This window comes from Drosophila takahashii, chromosome 3R, assembly GCF_030179915.1.
Source record: "Drosophila takahashii strain IR98-3 E-12201 chromosome 3R, DtakHiC1v2, whole genome shotgun sequence".
Taxonomy (NCBI): domain Eukaryota; kingdom Metazoa; phylum Arthropoda; class Insecta; order Diptera; family Drosophilidae; genus Drosophila; species Drosophila takahashii.
The window spans coordinates 9,991,431-10,010,674 of record NC_091681.1 but is presented as its reverse complement, the minus strand read 5'-3'; the positions used below and the strand labels follow the sequence as shown (position 1 = coordinate 10,010,674).

General features: G+C 40.5%; 2 protein-coding genes across 3 annotated transcripts; one reads left to right on the top strand and one right to left on the bottom strand.

Moving 5' to 3' along the window:
- Positions 1-1,908: 1,908 nt before the first annotated feature.
- dpr16 (defective proboscis extension response 16) lies at positions 1,909-17,537 on the bottom strand. Of its 2 annotated transcripts, none has more exons than XM_017154540.3 (6): positions 17,149-17,537; positions 4,252-4,757; positions 3,359-3,713; positions 2,695-2,921; positions 2,526-2,631; positions 1,909-2,338 (listed from the first exon to the last, which is right to left on the bottom strand). In XM_017154540.3, the coding sequence occupies exons 1-6, from the start codon at positions 17,291-17,293 to the stop codon at positions 2,220-2,222; spliced, it is 1,458 nt and encodes a 485-aa protein (XP_017010029.2). In that variant the 5' UTR covers positions 17,294-17,537; the 3' UTR covers positions 1,909-2,219. The 2 variants fall into 2 exon arrangements, with proteins under 2 accessions (XP_017010029.2, XP_070073570.1); XM_070217469.1 differs by lacking the exon at positions 17,149-17,537 and adding an exon at positions 4,820-4,900 and having other exon boundaries at positions 1,912-2,338.
- On the top strand, positions 6,623-7,897 carry LOC108066152 (surfeit locus protein 4 homolog). The gene is made up of 2 exons (XM_017154541.3): positions 6,623-7,143; positions 7,311-7,897. Exons 1-2 carry the CDS (start codon positions 6,820-6,822, stop codon positions 7,812-7,814), a joined length of 828 nt encoding a protein of 275 aa, XP_017010030.2. The 5' UTR covers positions 6,623-6,819; the 3' UTR covers positions 7,815-7,897.
- Positions 17,538-19,244: the final 1,707 nt, after the last annotated feature.

Genomic DNA, 19,244 nt, shown 5'->3' with positions numbered 1-19,244 from the left:
TTGGAGTAATCAACATTGTAACTTTCTAGGAAGCATTCGTTTTGATCTTTGACATTTAAAAAAAAAACAACATTTTAAGTACCTGCAGGGTTATATAAACTTCGGCTGGCCGAAGTTAACTTCCTTTCTTGTTAATAGTAAGTAGTAGAAGGTAAATTTTACCCATAACATTTTTTGGTGTTTAGTCTGCGTCATCATTGGTTAGAAGCAGTTTTTCCAGTGATGGACCAAGTTTTTGGGCCTAAGACCACACCCGCATTTTGCGCATTTTCCTTAGGGTTGTCGAGGCCGGCGGGTTGCAGGCCAAGTTTTCGTGCCTCCCCCAACTGCGGCCGCCCACAATATAATTTAAAAGTCAAACGGCAAACTTTAACCACTTGCTGCAAACAGGAATCACCGAAGCCTGGACCAAAATCAGGAGCCTTAGGCTGCCGGCAAGGTGAACTGCCGATATAAAGGCGTGGGTGTTCTTAAAGCGCCTCCGAGGGAAATGTCTTTCGGCGTCGCGTGCGCGGTCGAAATTTATTTTTCAACAGTTTGCCATGTGAATTATTAAAATGCGCCAATCTCTTTGATAAAGCTACAACTGCCGGGGGATTGGGCCATAATCAGTTGGCTGAGCGGAATGAACTTTAAGAAATTGTTGACAGTTGCCTGCGAGGCATTCGGATTGCCGGCCGCGGAATTTTTCAATATTCGCGAAAGCTAATCCCCCCAGATTCCCGATCTGCTGCTGTCAATATCCTCCAGCTGGCGGTCGCCACACCGCAAAAGCAACAGGGAAAACTGCAGGAAAACTGCGGGACAGCCGCAGAGCGAAAAGAAAAATATGAACTGTGGGCAAAAGTTTCCGGATGCGGCGGCTATGGCGTATAAATCAAAAAGTGATTAGCCCAGTCTCCGCAGCCCTTCCTTTTCCCAGCCCCTCAGGTCCCTCCTTTCTCACGCCATCTGTCCAGTTGTAAATTGTCTGTTGAGTGGCCGATGGAGCAGGGCAAGGATCTCGAGACCAAGCCGAAGGTGTGCGAAGATGGAAATGTGGGCCAACTTTCGGCGGGGGAAACTCAAACTTGGCCATAAAACTTTCGCCACATCTTGGCCACGGTTGCTAAGGCGCTCTTCTCTGGTCAGTGGCGGTTTGATAAATGAGCAGCGTAAAGTGCGCGGGCAATCAGAAAAATCGCACAAAATTATAGTTGGCCAGGCCATAAAACAATGGCCACGGCGAAACAATGGCCAAGACAATGGTAGTTTTTCTCGATTCCTCTTTTTTCTTTGGTTTTTTATTTGCGAGCCGGCTTAGTGGCTGCTTTTCTCCTCCCCCACCTTTTCATGAGTTATGACAGGTTCTTGTATTTGCATTTTAAAATATACAGATAATTTTCCGGCAAGAAATTAAGAGAGGGGTAGCTTTGTGAGGGGTGAATCCCATTTAAATAAGTGAGGATTGGGGTTAAGATGCTAAGCTTGGACTACGGAAGGGGTAAGAGCATTAGGAAGGAACTTAAAGGCGCTACTTATAATTCCGTATCTGGACATTAGCAGGGCCATATAAAATGTAAATCAAAGTGCAACGCCGGGCAATAAATGATAATGGTGTTGTTAATGATGATGGAAAGGTGAACCACTTAAATAGCAGTACGGATTCAATCTTATCTTTAAACAAAATACGAATTCAATAGTATTAGAGAATTTAAAGAAAAAACGTAAAAAATAATGTAACAGGTAAAAAGAACTTTGTTAAGTATGTTAATTCTTGATCATGATCACTGTCCGTTTGTCAGTCTGTCCGTATAATAGAACATTGGGATTATAGAAAAGCAATTTAACAATAAAAACTCACCATAATTATTTTAAAATACACTCACATATATAAACAATCAGTTTAGTCATATCTTACATAAGACGCCTCAGGCTTTATTTACTCAAATAACAAATAAATGTTCGTTACTCGGAATTAGATGCTTAGTGTAATTCTTAGTGAACTAGACCTAAATACTAGAGTAAAGGAAAACATTGTTAGTCTAGAACTTGTATAAAAATGTGGTTTATATTCGGAAAGTTGAGCTTAGACTTTAAGAAGTGTCAGCAGAATAAACCATATCATCGTTTGAGTGTAAGTGCAATTTACCTAGAAATTAAACTAATGTCTTAGACGAACCACACCGATCGGTTAATAATTCCAGCGCTCTCCATGGTAGGATTGCCTTCAGAACCACTCATGTTTTGTTCAGGGCCACCAGAAGAAAAATCAGCCACTGGTGGAGACTGCTGTATCCGTGACCCAGTCTATGGAGGCCGGCAGCTGTAGACTTTATGGCAGAGGCGGAGTATTCCCCTGAAATAAAAAATTCGTCAATAACTATATGTTGAAATAATTAATATTTTCTCAATCTAACAAAGTTTTAAATGTTGTTTGGTTGTTCCAAATAATACTATTCATATTTTATTAGAAGAATAATTTTTCCCAGATTCTTTATAAACCCAAGGGAAAATATAAGATGTAACAGATTTGCGTCACCTACCGCTCAGGACGTGCAATTGCATGGATACTGCCGCACTGTTTTCCGGCTCGCATGTGTAGTTGCCGGAGTGAATCTTGCGCACTAGCGGGATGACCAGTGAACCAATCTGTAAAATCGATATTCGTGAGAAATCCTCTTAAGAATTCTAGTGTTGCCCAAATCCGCTCACCGTGTTCCGATTATGCTCGGTGCTGCCGAAGATATTCCTGTCGATTTGCGTGTACCATCCACTCTGGGCACCGCTGGCCTCGTTGTCGGCAGTTACTTGTTGGTCGCCACGGTACCAGAATATATATTTGGGGGCCTCCAGGGTGCCACGTACGATGCAGTGCAGCTCCACCTTGCTGCCGGCCTTCACAAAGCGCTGCCGATCACCGATAAGCTCGGTTCGGGGTGCTGTTGGTGTGGATAAAGGGTTAGTACTCAACGGTTGTGAAATCATGTCCCTTTAAAACGTTGTTTGGTGGTGTTTCAGGAATCTCTGCTTGACACACCGCATATTTGGACTCTTTAAGAAGCTCTATTTCATGGAAAAAGAACTTGACACTTGATTAAAGTGCTTTGTAACTGTACTAAATGGACCACAATAAGCATTATCATAATTAACATTTAAATTATTGATCAATAATATTTAAAAGAATCAAAATAATTCAATACTGTTATGGGATGAGAATTTAGCCATTTATGACTCTTCGCCCTAGCTTTTGTAAACTATATTATTATATTAACACAATACGAAGTATTGTTGGAAAAATAATAAATTGAATATAATTCACCCATAACACTTTCTTTCGGTGTGGGCCAATTTGTCTGCTAGCAGTCGTTTCACTTACTTATCACAAACAGCTGCACCTTGGCGCTCATTTTGGGCTCCGTTGCCAGCTGGCATTCGTACCAGCCGGCGTCCTCCAGCTTCACATATTTGATTTGCAGCGTCCAGCTGAGGCTGCTGCCGTTGTTGCCCCTCTCCTGACCACCCGCTCCCCCATTGGCAGACCCGTTTCCCGGGGCAACCGAGGGCGTCACCGAGGATGAAAGCGCTGCCCCTGATACAATTGTCGTCGAGGTGGACGACTGGAGCAGCGAGGCGAACCGGGCATCGTTGATGAAGGTTGTGTGATCCACCGCAATGATATGTTCATCCCGTAAACGAACCCAGGAGAGTGGTTTACCGGAGTGCTGGTTGAGCTACAGGAGGAAAAAGTATGGGTAGCCTTTAGTGCTCTATCTTAAAATAAAAAGTAAGGTACATTTTTAATATCATGTATTTTTTGAACGGTAATTTTTCTGGGTGAACTAGTCCCACACATTATAATATTAAAATAATTATAAAATAAATTGTTGATTTATTTAGATTAGATCTAGTTTTTGTCCTTATTTGCAAACCAATAAAATCAGTATTTTGTGCAGTACAACGAGAAATATAGAATGTCATACCACGTTGGCATTGAAACCTAAGAACTTTAATTTTGAACCATTAAATAAAAATGGTAAAAAAACAAAATCTACATAAAAAATATTTTTTTAAATATACCCGTGATGCATCTTTAGATTAGACAAAACAAATATTTCTATTTTGTAGCAATGTTCTCGGAATACGAAGGACTGCTTCTCAATGTGGCCTGCTCACTCGCCGCTTTCAATTACGCCACTCAACTGGATGGCTCCCCATTGTCCCCATTTGGCCTATCATCCTATCAACCCATCAGACCCCTTAGTTACTCACCTTGCAGGGCAGATAGGCGTGCTGGCCAGCTTGGACGGTGGCATTCAGCGGGGGCAGGCTGAGCTGACGACGTGGCAGGAGCTCCCGCTCCTTGGCCAGCTCCTTTTCGCGCCGCAGCTGCTGGGCCTTTTGTTCGCTGTCGTATGCGTGCAGACGGGATTGCTCGTTAGGTGGCATCGCACTGCCGGATGGCCTGTTGTCTGCAGGAGGCGCAGCTCGAGAGGAGCCATTCCGCTGCAGGTGCGGCAAATCGGCGGGGATGAAGTCCGGAAAGGGCGGCAAATACGTGGGAATCGAGAAGCCCTTTGTCAGCGTAGCAGTGTCGGGCCTGTCGCTCCAAGAATCCACCACCGTGGTGTCCTCCTCCTCGTGCTGGCCATCGCCTAGCATCAGGACAGGAGATCCCGTCGAGCCCGGTCCCGCGTCCACTGCCATTGTGTTTGTCCCCGTCGCCGGCGAAGCAATTAGGGATGCGTTCTCCATCGGGGTGGCCGTGGCTGCCAGCGCTGCAAAATAGGTCAAGAATGATGAGCAGCACATCAGTTGGCGGACCTTATCGAAGTTTTACTGCACAAATAATTATTTCAGGCTTCGGCCAAACTGACAAACAAACGAGGCGCAGCTGTCAGTTGATGGTTGGGGAAAGTTTTTGACAAAATGCGGCGAATGAAATACCCTATTTGCTACGCATTTAAAAGAATTACTTGCCTACTGAAGTTATTTGGTTTTATATTATACATTTACAAATAAAAAATTTATTTCAAATCTATTACAATTAGAATAAGTTATAAAAATTTTAGTTATTTTACTTTAAGATAATGTGCTATTTTGTGCTATTCAGAAAACAAGTGAAAACACTTTTTAAAATTATTTATCTACGAAAAACCAAAAGTTAAATAATGAAAAAATCCTAATCTGAAACAGAGCATGCCAAAAATTGTCATAGGGTATCATATTTATACCCTTGTAGAGGGTATTATAATTTCAGTCAGATGTTTGCAACGCAGTGAAGGAGACGTTTCCGACCACATAAAGTATATATATTCTTGATCAGCACCAATAGCCGAGTCTATCTAGCCATGTCCGTCTGTCCGTCTGTCCGTCTGTCCGTTTCTATGCGAACTAGTCTCTCAGTTTTAAAGCTATCGCGATGAAACTTTCCCGAAGGTCTTCTTTCTATTGCAGGTAGTACATATGTCGGAGCCAGCCGGATCGGACCACTATATCTTAAGGCTCCCAAACAAATATAAGAAAATTCATTGTAACTTTGTAGGAAGTAGGCGTTTTGATTCTTGACTACTTAAAAACAAAATTGAAATAAATCGAAACGCTGAATCTGGAATCCCTGGAACTGCACCGAGTGAGTATTCTTTTATCTACAAGGGTATATAAGCTTCGGCTGGCCGAAGGTAGCTTCCTTTCTTGTTTTCATATAAGCTATCGAAAAAACTGTTTGTTTATCTCCTACCATAAAATTAAGAGCATTAGTTAAAGCTTTTTGCGTTATAATTGACAAATTGCAAAATATTTTAGAAAATATATGCATTTGCAGCAGCATATTGCAATTCATCATGGAAAATGCAAATTTATTTGCTTAGGGCATTTGGTTCGATTGCGTTTCAGGTCAAGTGTTTAAGGGGTTTTTGGACGTTGTATTGTTTTTTCCGTGCGCATAATCTCCCAATTGATGTGGGGTAATTTTGTGTGAATTTATATTTTGTCACACCAGCTGCAGTTCTTTGTGCACTGGGGAATGGTGCTCAAGCGGTAATTATGAAAGGGAAACTTACAAAAAACTGAATTCAATTTATAAAATAATTTGTTGATGGTATTTGAAGAATATATGGATAGATGATGAACAAAATGAATTATTAGATTAACTTGACTCGATATTTTCGATTCGTACATGTGAGATAAACATCTAATACTTATTTTTAAACAGTGGCGGATCAAGGATTTTGTTGTGGGGGTGATATCAGAACAATTTTTTTGTTGCATACTTTTTTAATTCCTTTCATTTTTCACCTAAGTGGAGGGTGATATATATCCCATATCCCCCCGTGGATCCGCGCGTGTTTCAAAATGTTTACCTATAGGTATTTATAATTTCATAGACTAAATTAACAACAGCTCTACTTTTATAAGCTGATTTTCATGGAACCCTAGACAATATTGTGCAATCCTGAGTTTCTTGCATGGGCAATCAGAAGTTGTTGTTATTTCATATTAAATTTTTTATTAAGATAAAACAATTTATTTTTCACTTTAAAAAAGTCTTAGAAATAATGTCAATAATAATTTTTATAAAAATGACAAAATATTTATGTATGTTAAAAAGGGAAGTATACATAATATGAAATTCCCAAGACGGCAGCTGTGCCCGGAAGAGGACGCCCCGTAACAGAGCAATCTTTTCAAGATGTGCCACAGACTACAGACAGACCGTAACGATTACTCAGCCTGGCATTGGCCGTTTGTTATCACTGCCACGACTGTCAGCCTGGGACGCCGAGAGAAATCACTTTGCTTGTAAGTGGAGTTTGCGGCTTGGAGCAGGAATCTCAGGACATGCTGGTGACCCAGACGGAGACCCGCTGGATGCGTAGGGCGGAGGATCTGGGGGAGGAGGTCACCCGGCGTTGCCGTCCCGTTTTGCCCTCGGTGGCCCGCATCTGCCTGGTTGCCACCTTCTTCGAGGACGGACTGCGCATGTGGTTCCAGTGGGTAGAGCAACTGGCTTTCCTCCAAGACCGCCACCAGTGCTCCGCAGCAATAGCAGTGGCGATAATCCTGCTGAATTTAGTGGGCCAGCTGGTGGGTTCTGCTTTGGTCATCCTGCATCTGTTTACTAATTTTGCGGTCACCCTGCTGACCGGCCTAGTGTTGCTCCAGGTAAAGGTCCTTCGCTTCCCCAAAAATGTAGAATTTTTTAAGCTTTAATAAACTTTGCCTATTTCACATTTAAGATTCAGAAAAATTACAGAAGTTTGCACATAATCCATTTCAAACCATTTCTTCAAGAGACATTTTCTATTAAAGCTACTTTTACTTTGCCCAAGGTTCACATATATGAAGTACCCCTTCAACTGAAGCTGCTGCTCCGGAATTTCTCGCTACTTGGGGGCTTACTGCTTCTGCATGTGGAAAACAAGGAGGAGGTGGCCAGTCGGATCTACGGAGCCGGAGCTGGACTACCTTTTGTTGTGAGCCGCCGATCCCAGCACCTGATGCAGCTCACCGGAAGGATCCTGCTGGCCCTTATGTATCTGACCCTATTCCAGCAGTACTTCACCATTGCCGCCATGGTCCTGAACTGTTTTGGCCTGATCCTGATGACGTTCATCGTTATGGGCTATCGAACCCGACTGGCTGCCTTGTGTCTTTCGCTAGTTCTGACCGCTTGGAATGTGACCACAAACGCCTGGTGGGTCGCCGATGGAGATTCAAGGGATTTGCTCAAGTACAATTGCTTCCACACCTTATCGGTGGTTGGAGGTCTACTCATGGTTGTCGTTCTGGGCCCTGGAGAAGTATCCCTCGAGCAGTATAAAAAACAATGGTAGTTTAGGTCGACCCTTATTTTTTACAGCAATCGAATGAAGATGTTAGTCAAAATTTTACCTAAGCGATTAAAAAATTAAAAACACTTTTTGCGATATCTTGCTTAAATATATCCACAAAATATAATGCATTTGGTAATAGTTCAAGCGATAAACAGCAGCTATATTTCCTTTTGGTAATGTTATTTCCGTTGGTCTTGAGTGAGTTCTAGTATTTACTGTACTTGGCCTTTAGCTGGCGTACTGGTCACTGTTTCAGTCCTTATTTTGATCCAATCAAGCTTTAAGCTCGCGGCCACATTGCAATTTTATTAGAGCATAAAATCCCGCAGATGGGCCTGGAATTACCGAGTCATGCCGCCCACATTATACATTCAGTGCCCCACAGCACCACCCCCATTCAGAACACCCCCGCCCAGCCAACATCGCTGGATTGCCTAGTTTCGGGCGTCGCCTTCCCGTTCCGCTGTCTCGCCTCGGGCGGCAAATTTACGCGCAGCACAACAAATAACAACTAAGTATTTATTATGTAAATAATATTATGCCAAATGCTCACACAGAGCGAACATAAAGTGAGCTAGTCTGTGAGGCGGAGGACTACAGTGGAGTTTCCGCTCAAGTTTACATTTTTATTAAATGCTCCGCTCCGGAACAATTCGCAGAAATAGTTTTCCACTTTCCACTCTCGAGTTGCACAGCTGCAGGCAGTTGCTTCGCCTAAGTAGCCGATGTTGTCGGCTTTAAAAAACTTAATTTTTCTGCAAAGTTTCCAACCATGGACCACTGCATAAATAAGATTCGACGTAAGTTTCAACTCGATTATGGGAAGTTAGAGTAAGGCTTACAATACTAGTAACTAATATTCGGTAAACTTAACCTTTGGTACTTATTATATAAAAATTTAAAAATTCCACCCAGATTCTTCACATCCCAGATTCTACGAAGTTACAAATTTAGTAAAACACATGTGAGACTCACACGCAGAAAGTAAACCACATTAGATGGCTTGCCAAATGCTGACCGCAATACATTTTGGCACTATGTTCTGACTGAGCTAATTGCACTTAACTACACTTCTTGACTCCAATTGTTCACCTATTAACAGCAGATTTAAATGGTCTGAAAGCAAGAGCGTCACAGCACTGCAACTGATTTAAACCTGAATTTCCAAAAAGTTGCGTTAACAAAATGATGGATATATGGGACCAAATATTTACTTTTTATATTAAGTCAAAAATAATACTTATTATGTCAAGAAATAATTTATTCTATTTGTATTTTATTACAAAAGGATGGCCATTTTAAGTCCCAAAGATATTTGTTAATAGGTTTTTGTTTGGAATTGTAACATACATCTAACGACATGGTTAAGACTTATGATTTACAAAATCCGAAGTAATACCTCACTCGGTATCAGGAGTTCCACAACTGACTTAGTAATGGGAATCCAACAGCTTTAAACTTTATTCCCTCGTTAGATTTTCAATTGTTTTTCTTGCTGCCAGCATATCTACGTAATTAAAAACTATTTGCCCGCAAAAGTTTATAAAAACAGAATCCGACAACAACTGAAAGTACAACAAGTGCAAGAACAACACCGATAAATGAGAGCTACAACAGTTTTGTTGTGCGGTAATTAGTGTAACTGTTCAGTAAACCACATAAACTGATTTCGGTTTTTGGGTTTTTGCCATGGCATTGCCGGCCCATCCTTTCCGGCGCTCGTCACACATTTTGGGCAAATAATTGAAATCATTTAAAGGGACTTGAATTATTACTTTGTTAATGTTATTGTTTGCTGTCGCATTGTTAGAGCAATAAATTTAAAATTTCTACTCAAATGGTTGAGCAATGATTGGTGCAAACTTTTCGGGTTCGGGCTCGGGACACAGAACACGGAATACAGAACGCCCCCAACCCAGAGCAGCAGCCATAACATAATAATTCAAGTGGGGGACCTTCGGCGTGGGGCTACTGGTGGAAACTTTATCTTTGTCGTGGGTTCTGTCAGGGAATTTCGCGTGAATTTCGTATTCATTCGAGTGCAAAGTTGAAAAAGGCCAAACCCAGTCAGAGGGGCTCGTGTCTAATCGGACTGCCGCCATGAGATGATGCATGGATTATATCGTTTGGAAACTGAACAACCATTGCGACACTGCAGGAATTAAAACCAAATGTTGCGGAGCTTAACATTTCAGGGATTAAGACAGACGCTTAACACGATTTCGCCAAACTTTGTTTTAAATTCAGCCAACAATCAGCTAAATGTAGAGCTCTTTTCAAATTTGAACTATAAATATCAAATTTGTTGTGCATGTTTATTAATCATTTAAATTTTCAATAATATTTATATAATAATACTATGATATATGTATCATGTTTTATTGTTTAATTAATCTTTGTCTTTCTTTTAGAGTGTTTAAATTTTTAAAGTTTAACTAATAACGAAGCTTAAAAAACCTAAAATAATTAGAGAGCACAAAAACATTTGAGACATTGCACAATGGGATGAATAGCTTTAAAGATCAAAATTTTGTTGTCAAATTTTCAGATTTTTTTTAAAAGCCGTTAAAGAAGTCAACTGTTTTAAAAGTATTTTTGTAACCTTTCCTGACTCTTTGGCAGCCCTCTAAAGACTGAAGTTCGAGCTACGTTGTGTGTGCCTTAATTTTTCTGGAAAGCATATCAAAAGTTTAACTGACTATTCTATAGCAAATATCGCGCATTACTTTCGGTTAAATTAAGTAACAAAATTATTCGTCAAGGTATGTATAATGTTGCCTAGAAGTTACTATACGAATAATGGGTATACAAATTTGAAAACAGTATTTTTAAAATTAAAGTGTATGCATAAAAAAAGGCGACTCATCCCAGTGTGCAGTGTACTATAGTATTACACTATTTAGGCTAACCAAATTTCAGGAAATGATTGGCTAACTTAAGAGTATAAAGTATACCCTTACAAGGACTGAGCGAGATTCGACCCACCGACCGAGCTCTGTTAATACCATTTACGATCTTTGCTTTGTGCCATCACCTGACCTCCTGCCAACCTGTCCAGTCCCCCTCACTTCGCCCAGGTAACACCAAATTACAACTGGTTAACATTGCTTCTGGGATTGGTTAACCCGATTAGCTGGTGCACTGCTGCTCGGACGCCATTAAGTTGGCTCAAACATAAAGTTCGGGAAAATGGGCGGGTAGAGGGTTTGGGGTATGTGTGCACGGGGAGGTTGGTCTAATTAAGCGCCGTTCTGGACAGGCTAACAAGCAAGTTAAACACACACAGAACCATTTAATTCGTTTGCGCGATTTCTTTTATTATTAATTACATGCGGTACACATAAATTTCACTTTACTCCTTGTTTTTGGCAACTTTTTCGTTATTTATGTGCTCTCTGATAAACAAAACTCAGCCAACTGGAAAAATGGCGATCCTAAAGCAAATATGGGGCTCACATGGCGAAAGCCTTTCGAGGTTAGATTTGATATGGTTTATATGGTGGGTGCCACTTGAAGTGAATGGGTGCATCTGTCGACTGGAGGTATTTTACGTGGGATTTGTATTCATTAAATTGTGGGAGTGTGCAAATGCGTTTTTGAAGCGTTGGGGGTCTTTAAGTGCTTTCCGCAAGAATTCAAATTAAATTTTAAAATTCCATCATGAAAAATGAAGCGTACGTACGTTTATCCCCTTCTTGATTTAAATTATTATTTTACATTTAATTGGGTTACTAAAAGTTTATTTGTATTATCTCACAAAATCGAATGTCTTCTTAGAAATTATTTTCCGTTTTTGTGCATAAATTTTTGTAAAGTGCAATAAGAATTTTGATTACTAATCTCGACACGACACTTTTTATAAGTATAATTTTGTTTGAATTTAGTTAGGTGTCACTAAACTGACGTCGTGTATAACTTGTACAGATGTTAATCGCCTTTGATTTATTATAAAATTTAAAGGTTTCTCTTCGTGCCCCGAAGCCAGTGTGCGTTAAAGATAAAATGTCACGATTTCTTTCATAAAATTAAATCTCAAAAAAATAATGGAACCTCTGGCTTTTTACGCTCGCCTGACCTAATGTCATTTTAATTTCCATGTATGTATTCACGCCCGAGGCGCCACCAGATAACCCCTTTTGCATCGTCTTCAAGCGGGGGAGTAAAGTGTCACTGGCTTTGCGGTAGTCTGACAGTTGAAAAATGGAACGCCGGACCGGCCATGATGTGGCCACAAAAACTGGCTCCACATGAGCCCCTCCCTCCTTGGCGATGGCGCCTCCTCCTCCGCCGGGGTGTGGACCATTGGTATTTATGTGCCGAAATTAAGCCGAAAGCAGAGGGGTTGGCGGGCCTGGTCAAGACCCTGAAGAGACGCCCATTAGACCAGGCGAAATCATTCGGCCAGAAGCCGCACACGCTTGTCGCATGCTGAAGCGCATTAATTAGAGGGCATAACTTGTCATTTATTGGTTCGCAGCATTCAGCAAATATTAGCAACTTCCTACCCCGAGTCCCCTCTTGCCGCCCCAAGCTCAAAACATGCATAATCGAACTGTTCGAATATTTGTCACAAACACTCAGGGAAAAGGTACACAGCGAATAAATAGGTACAGTTAGTTATAGAGATACAAAAAGGTGTAGAAATTTTTTAATATTATTTTTTGGGCAAAATATTAAACATACTTTAAAAGTCACTATTTTTATATTTTTGGATTTTTTTTTTAGTTTACACCTTTTTATTTCATAATTTTCTTTTTAATTTATTTTTGTTAAAAAATTATTCAATTCACATTGATTTACTTTTTCAAAGTATTATGTATTTAAAATCAAGGCTTTAGTCCTTGTTATGTTTAATTTTTAAGTACTTACTTTACTTTAGCCAAGCCTAACAATAAATTCTGTATTATTAATTATTCATAAAAACATACTGAAACATAATTATTCTTATATACTGAAAGGCGACCACCTGATTTTGATCCATGTAGGGACTTTTAGCATGGGCGTTGGCAGTGGGATACCAGGGGGTTAGGCCAATGACGCCGGCCAGGGGTTCCGTGCACGGTGAGGCATTTCAAATTGTTGCGAGAGAAATTCACAAGCCACAACCATTTGCATCCCTCACACAGCTCTCCCCGCTCGCATTCCCCAAAGAAAATCTTCACATGGCCGGAGGCTGTTTGCGAGAACGAGCAGAGAAGTAAAAATGGAATCATAAATTCCAGCTCCTGCATTCCCCATACCATCTCCCATCTTCAATTCCATCTCCATCCCAGTGCCCCCCGTCCGGATCCGACCTACATCAGCAGCCGTCGCACATTTTATCAATGGTTGCACGTTTTGTTGTGGTTACCCTTTAACTCCGACTGGTCACATGGACTCCGCTGAGATCTTGGCCAGGAACTTCCGATAACAGCCGATTTCTGACGAGGGTAAGGGCGTATGATGGATTGATGACCGCGTTCTGATTGGGTAAGTGTTTCAGCCTCATCGGTACTCCTAATGTTCTTATGGTCTTATTTTAAACGGCAAACATATAAAATTAATTTACAAAGAAATCGAAATTTATTTTCTATAATTTTTTTATGGTATATAATAATATAATGACCATGATATAATGACAATATTAAGGAAATTCCTAATTTTGCCTTTTCCAGCTACAATATTTTTTGGCTCGACGAACGTTTATTTTAATTAAATTATTTGTCACTTTTTCGTTTAATTTATTTAAAGGCTTTAAACTGCTATTTTAGCCAAATAAAGGGACTTTTTTGTTTGGTTCATTAAACTAAATTAAAATACTTCACATAAATAAACAGCTGTTAAATGAAACTTAATCCCTTATTTTGTAAACACTCAATGAATTCACTCCTCAGGGAATTTAATTGTCGCATATCGATCTATTTGTTTGAAATACCACAGGCGCACTTCTTGCTTTTTTGTTTAAGCCAAATGGCGACGCGTCGTATCGCTCACTTTGACGACAGAGGGCCGACTTCGACTTTTTGCGGTATTCTGCTCTCACACACAGCAATTACACAGCTTAAGTGCAAGAGCGTGGGGGAGTGGCTGATGGGCGGTGGGCGGTGGGCGTGGCAGGGGGACACGCCCATTTAGCACTCGACTGGCTTCGATTGCTTTAAAGCGCTTCCTCTGCCCCGGTTTTTCACAGCCTTTTGCTTTCGTGTCTCCTAATTGACGACTGTTGTCTTTCGCATTGATGTGACTGCCGTTGTTATTGCTCATAATTTGCACACATGAATAAACAAATACATAACAACATTCACCGCGGGGCGGTTATGTTAGGCTTAATATTGATGTCGGGAGCTCATTACGGACCTGATGCGAAAACGTGGCCCAAATATCCTCGTGTGTGTCCATTAAGGGACAAATATATATAGTAGTTGGTTACACCACTTGTCCAAAGCCCAATTTATTGTCTCAGTAAATATGCGAGTTAAGTGGGGAGTGTGAAAAGGTATTATACTATCAAAACGAGCAGGAAAAGATCTTATTAGACTATTGTAATAGAGTAATGATTCAAGAAATAATTATATTACAACTTGACCTTGTTAGAAGAATATAACTAGCTGCTTTTAAGACTTAAAGATTTCTTAGGAATATTAGTAATGCATATTAAACTTTATATAAAGAATAGTATATCATTCAAAATGAGTTAAAATCTTTCTTTCTTCTTACAAAAATAAATTAAATTAATGGTTTCGAAATAAAAAGTCATTACTTTAAAGACAAAAGTTTTAACTTTCCTATTGTGTTTCACATACTGTTAGATTATTTATAACCCATGTTAAGTAAGCAGTATATGTCAGCAAGGGAAACTTTTACGCAAAAACATATTGCTTGCATATGAAAACTTAGACAGAAAGACAATCCTGAGTTAATTAATTATCGCCGCCAGCTATTTATTAGTCTGAAGTATCGTCTTGCCTCCCAATTGAGTAAGCTGGAATTTATTCCAGGGAGTACAGACTTCGGGAATTATTTTGTGATTCCTGAGTTGGTGCCTGAAATTTATGGGCTCTCAACGAATTCGGCTAATGGCTGTATTAGCGACGCCAACTCTTTGGCTCCACTTAGCGCAGTTATTTAATTAAAGCTCGGTCCTTCTGCCCTCGGGCCACGCCCATCGTCGGGGTCCCTATTCTTTTCCCTGCCCCACTCCAACGGTTATGTGTTTTGGCCATAAATAAATTAAACGTGACATTTGACCGCCATTTGTCTTGGGAGCCTTTCTATGGTAAATACTTGTATCTCTTATATAAAACATAGTTGAATTCGCCCGGCTGCTGTTTTGTATGCGGTCCATGGTCGTGGCATAATTAACAGAGATGGACATGGGCGTGGCGCTGCTTCTGACCTTGGCTAGTGCGCTGATTGATGGCTTAAGTGTTATTTGAGTGTCTACTTATTCCTGTTCTCGCTTTGTCCCATTGTTTTTCTGTCTGTAATCTGTGGTCTGTGGTCCTGCGCGTTTTTGCTGCTGCCCAATTTAATTATATCACATATGAGTGCGGAAACGGAAACGGAAAAGGAGACGGGGACGGGGTCATGTGTTGTTAATGATATTGCCTTGGCACTGCCAGCAGTTCAGCTGAGATTGATTAGATATGGCAGCAGCAGGGAGATAAGCGCAAAAACAAGATGATAAATATTATTTGGCAATTATTCAGCCGCAAGAACTTTGAGCGCCTTTAAAAGAAGCCCCAGGCCAAAGTTGTGTCGGCAAATATTTGGCCAAAATACTGTCGGCACAGTGCGTAAATAAATAAGCGTGCCCAGAACATTAAAGGCTTACCACAGAAGTGAAATCAATTTAAGGCAAGAGTTCACTCATGTTGAAACGAAAGCTCTCATAATTTATTCAAACCCAACTCTCAGAAAATTGCACAGAAATTAGGGGAAAAACCTGCAATTATACCGAACTATGAATTAGACAATTTGATGAAAGCAATATGCACTGACAGCTCGGACCGGTGGTAATTTCACAGGGGGAGGACAATCACATCACGCATCCGACCTGTTGAACAGACATCCCACCCACCCGAACTCACACACCCTCTGCACGCACAAAATTTAATCAACTCGAGATTCAGAAACAGAGACGGCTAACAGGGCCTGTTCCAATTAGGCTGGGCTAGAAAATATGCCAGGCATTTTCATAAACTACTCGAAAAACGAAGGCAAATATCAAGCCGGTGCGGAGTCAAAATCTTCACACGCTGCGTATGCGTAATGAGTTTCTGGCACCGAAAAGGGAGATTTCCTTTCGGGTGACAGGTGTCTGACAATCATACGAGCGCGTGTGTGCGCTCGACTAAATGAAAATTTGCACTGCACGATTAAATTAACTCGACAAGCTTATAAAAATCGTGCCAACGAGTTGCCAACGACAATGCAGCCAAGCAAATCTCATCATGTAAATTAAATTTGGCAAACGCTTCACTCGACACTTGCACAAAAATGTGCGAAATTGAATTAACTATGCATGCAAAAACAAAAGCTTAGCACCAAACAGAACAGCAGGGCACATGAAACATGGAACTCAACTCAACAGAACAAAACAGTACGGCAAGGAGCGGAGCACGTAGCCAAAAGTTGGACAGGGGTGCAGGGATTCGGTACTGGGGATATGGGACAGACTCGCATGGTAAACACAGGGTCTCTGGGGCGTTCCTGGAAGCGATTTTCCTGGACTCGTATGCCAAGGGGATCAAGAGATTGCTGGCAGTTGGTTACGCGATTCGGCGGCTTACGGTGGGTAGTCAGAGTTCAAACATCGATTCGGATTGTTGGAGTGTTAAGGGGGCTCATAAAGTTCAGATCGATTTGAAAATTTCAAATGGGATATATTGTACTTTTACATATGTATAAACTAAAATTACATAAAATTATTTAAAAAAAAAAATGTTTAATTACCTTAAGCCTTAATCTAATTTTGAAATTTGAAGAACAATTTACCTTTAATCAAAGTTTGCTCGGAATCGTATACGCTTATGGATATAATCCGATGTCTTATTATAATTATAAATATTATTAGAATTAGAACATGAAGTTAGCTGAATTTATAAGTTAACTAAATAATTCAAATTTATATTTAATGCAGTATTGGACTTTTTGAAGAATTCCTTATTATAATAGGCTTTATACCCAAGATGATCTATCGGGTATAAAAAATATATTGACGTAAGAGTGAATTACTAACTAATTATTTTAAAATCAATTTCGCCCACTAAACTGGCGAAAAGGCGGTGAAATCCGTGCGCAGAAGTGTTCGCCGGATTCTCGTATCACCCAAGTAAAAGAAGTTTACACTTACGCGCTCGCATGCCACGAAAGCTGACAGCTGCCAGAAACGCCAACAGTATGCTGGCAGTTCCCGGATTTCGCCCGGCCAGGATGGTGGCCCCTCGTCCTGCGCAGCACTCCTTTTCCCGCCAGGACATTTTATTGGGCGAGGGCATCTGTCGGTTGTCGCACCTGGGCGGAACTTGGATTGGTTTGGGATTTGCTCTCGGATTTCGTATTTCGTATTTATTTCCTCGCAGCTAGTTAATCCAAGTTTCGCCAGCTCAAGTAGCATGTCATTCTGCTCCTGGTTCGTGCTGTTTGCTCCCGCAATGTTATTTAATTATTTGCACTGCTTTTATGAAGTCTTCTCGGCTGAATTTGCATACCGCATTTCCCCCACCGGAGGGGTTGTAGTAGTACGGACGTGACTGTCTTTTTCCGCCTCTGGCCCAGGGTTTTTGTTTTTATTTCACCGAGTCAGACCGCAGAGAACGTATGTTTTAACTTATTTCTTGCTTTATTTGGCAAAGCCAACCGCAGCAGCCAGGCTAGAAAGGCGAAAATATAAGTTCGGTCCGAGGAAAACGGAAAACAGAAAACCACCAAGGATTCACTGCTGTTAGCATTCTATTTATGTGATAAATGGATATTTATCCGGCTCTGCCTCTGGGCATAAGTTTTGGCCTGGCTTGATTATAAGTCAATAAATTAATGAATTGCATGGCCCCCATTTCTCCTCCTCGTCCTCCTCTTCCACTCTCCATTAGTTCTACTTCCTCCACTTCTGCTGAGTTTGGCAAATTTTTAATGGCTTGCTCGTTATTTTTTGTTGGCCAAATAGTCGTTTTGCCCCGAAACTGTGTCGGCTCCTCCAAATGAATGCCAGAACCCCATTTATCCGGCTCAGGGCTCCCAGAGCCGGCAAATCGAAGTCCCCAAATAGCAAAAAATGGGAAGTCCTAATGCATTATTGCACTCCATAATATGAGGCGATTAGAAAGATGTCTGTCGATGCGGACCAACGTGTAATTAGGGTAGCTAAGCAACAAATTGATATTTATTTTCCGGGCGAGGAATCCGGTCCATTAGCTTCCGAGATTATCCTAATTCACTCATAGACAGTCGGAGTTTGCTGTGAAAGGCGAGTAACAAGTGCCCAAATAGAAATTATCTCCCCTTGAACCTTTTTTAACCGAATTATTGCTGTATATTCTGCATATAAAGTTCATATTTCTAATTTGCGTTGTTTATTTAATAAATATTATGCTACAAGTTTGTCTTATACTGCGACACCATTCTCGAAAGGTAACATTTTGTTTTTCTACCTGTTCAATGGTAATAGGGTCGCTTGAAAATAAAATCATAAAACATAAAGAATGATTTTTAGCGCATAATCTCTTGTAAGAATCAGGCGATTTAAGGGTTTGCTAATAATTGTCAAAAATGAATAAAAAGTAATAGGACGTAAAATTATGCAGTTATGCAGTTTTTAGTCACGTGACTAGCACATTAATATATAAGTTTAACTTGTAGTGCTAGGAATTTAAATTAAAATAAATAAAAAAAAAAAAATATTCATATTTAAAAATAATATGTTTACCTCCCAATCCACTAAAATAACTGAGGACTTTTTCCATGACTAGCCCATCTATTTCCCTGTTCCTTTTTAATGTGGACAAAAACTGTCTTATCTCCTAGCAAGCTCAGCGTACTCTTTGTTGCACACCCGGTAACTGAATTCCTAGAGAAATACTTGATAGTTGTTGATACATACTTCACTTTTGTCGAATTCCCCCTCAATTAATAAACGCAACCCACTGTCTGGATATGTGATACTTTTGTTGAATTGCTTTGCGTTGCCAAGCAGAAAATCCTTTTCGTTTTCTTTGTATTCTTGAGTTTTTTTTAGAACTGCTATCCAATATCTTGGCCAAGTCTGGCACCTGTTTCAACACCTTTATTGATTTGCCAGCTTGGCACTGCTTGTTTTTCGCCTTATGCCTTCTAACGATACCAAGGACCTGGGGGATTGGCGTCTTTGCACATTAATGAGTTTTAAAGTCTATGGGAGAGCACGATTTGCGAGTGCATGGATAAGTCTGCCTCTAATCAGATTACATTTCC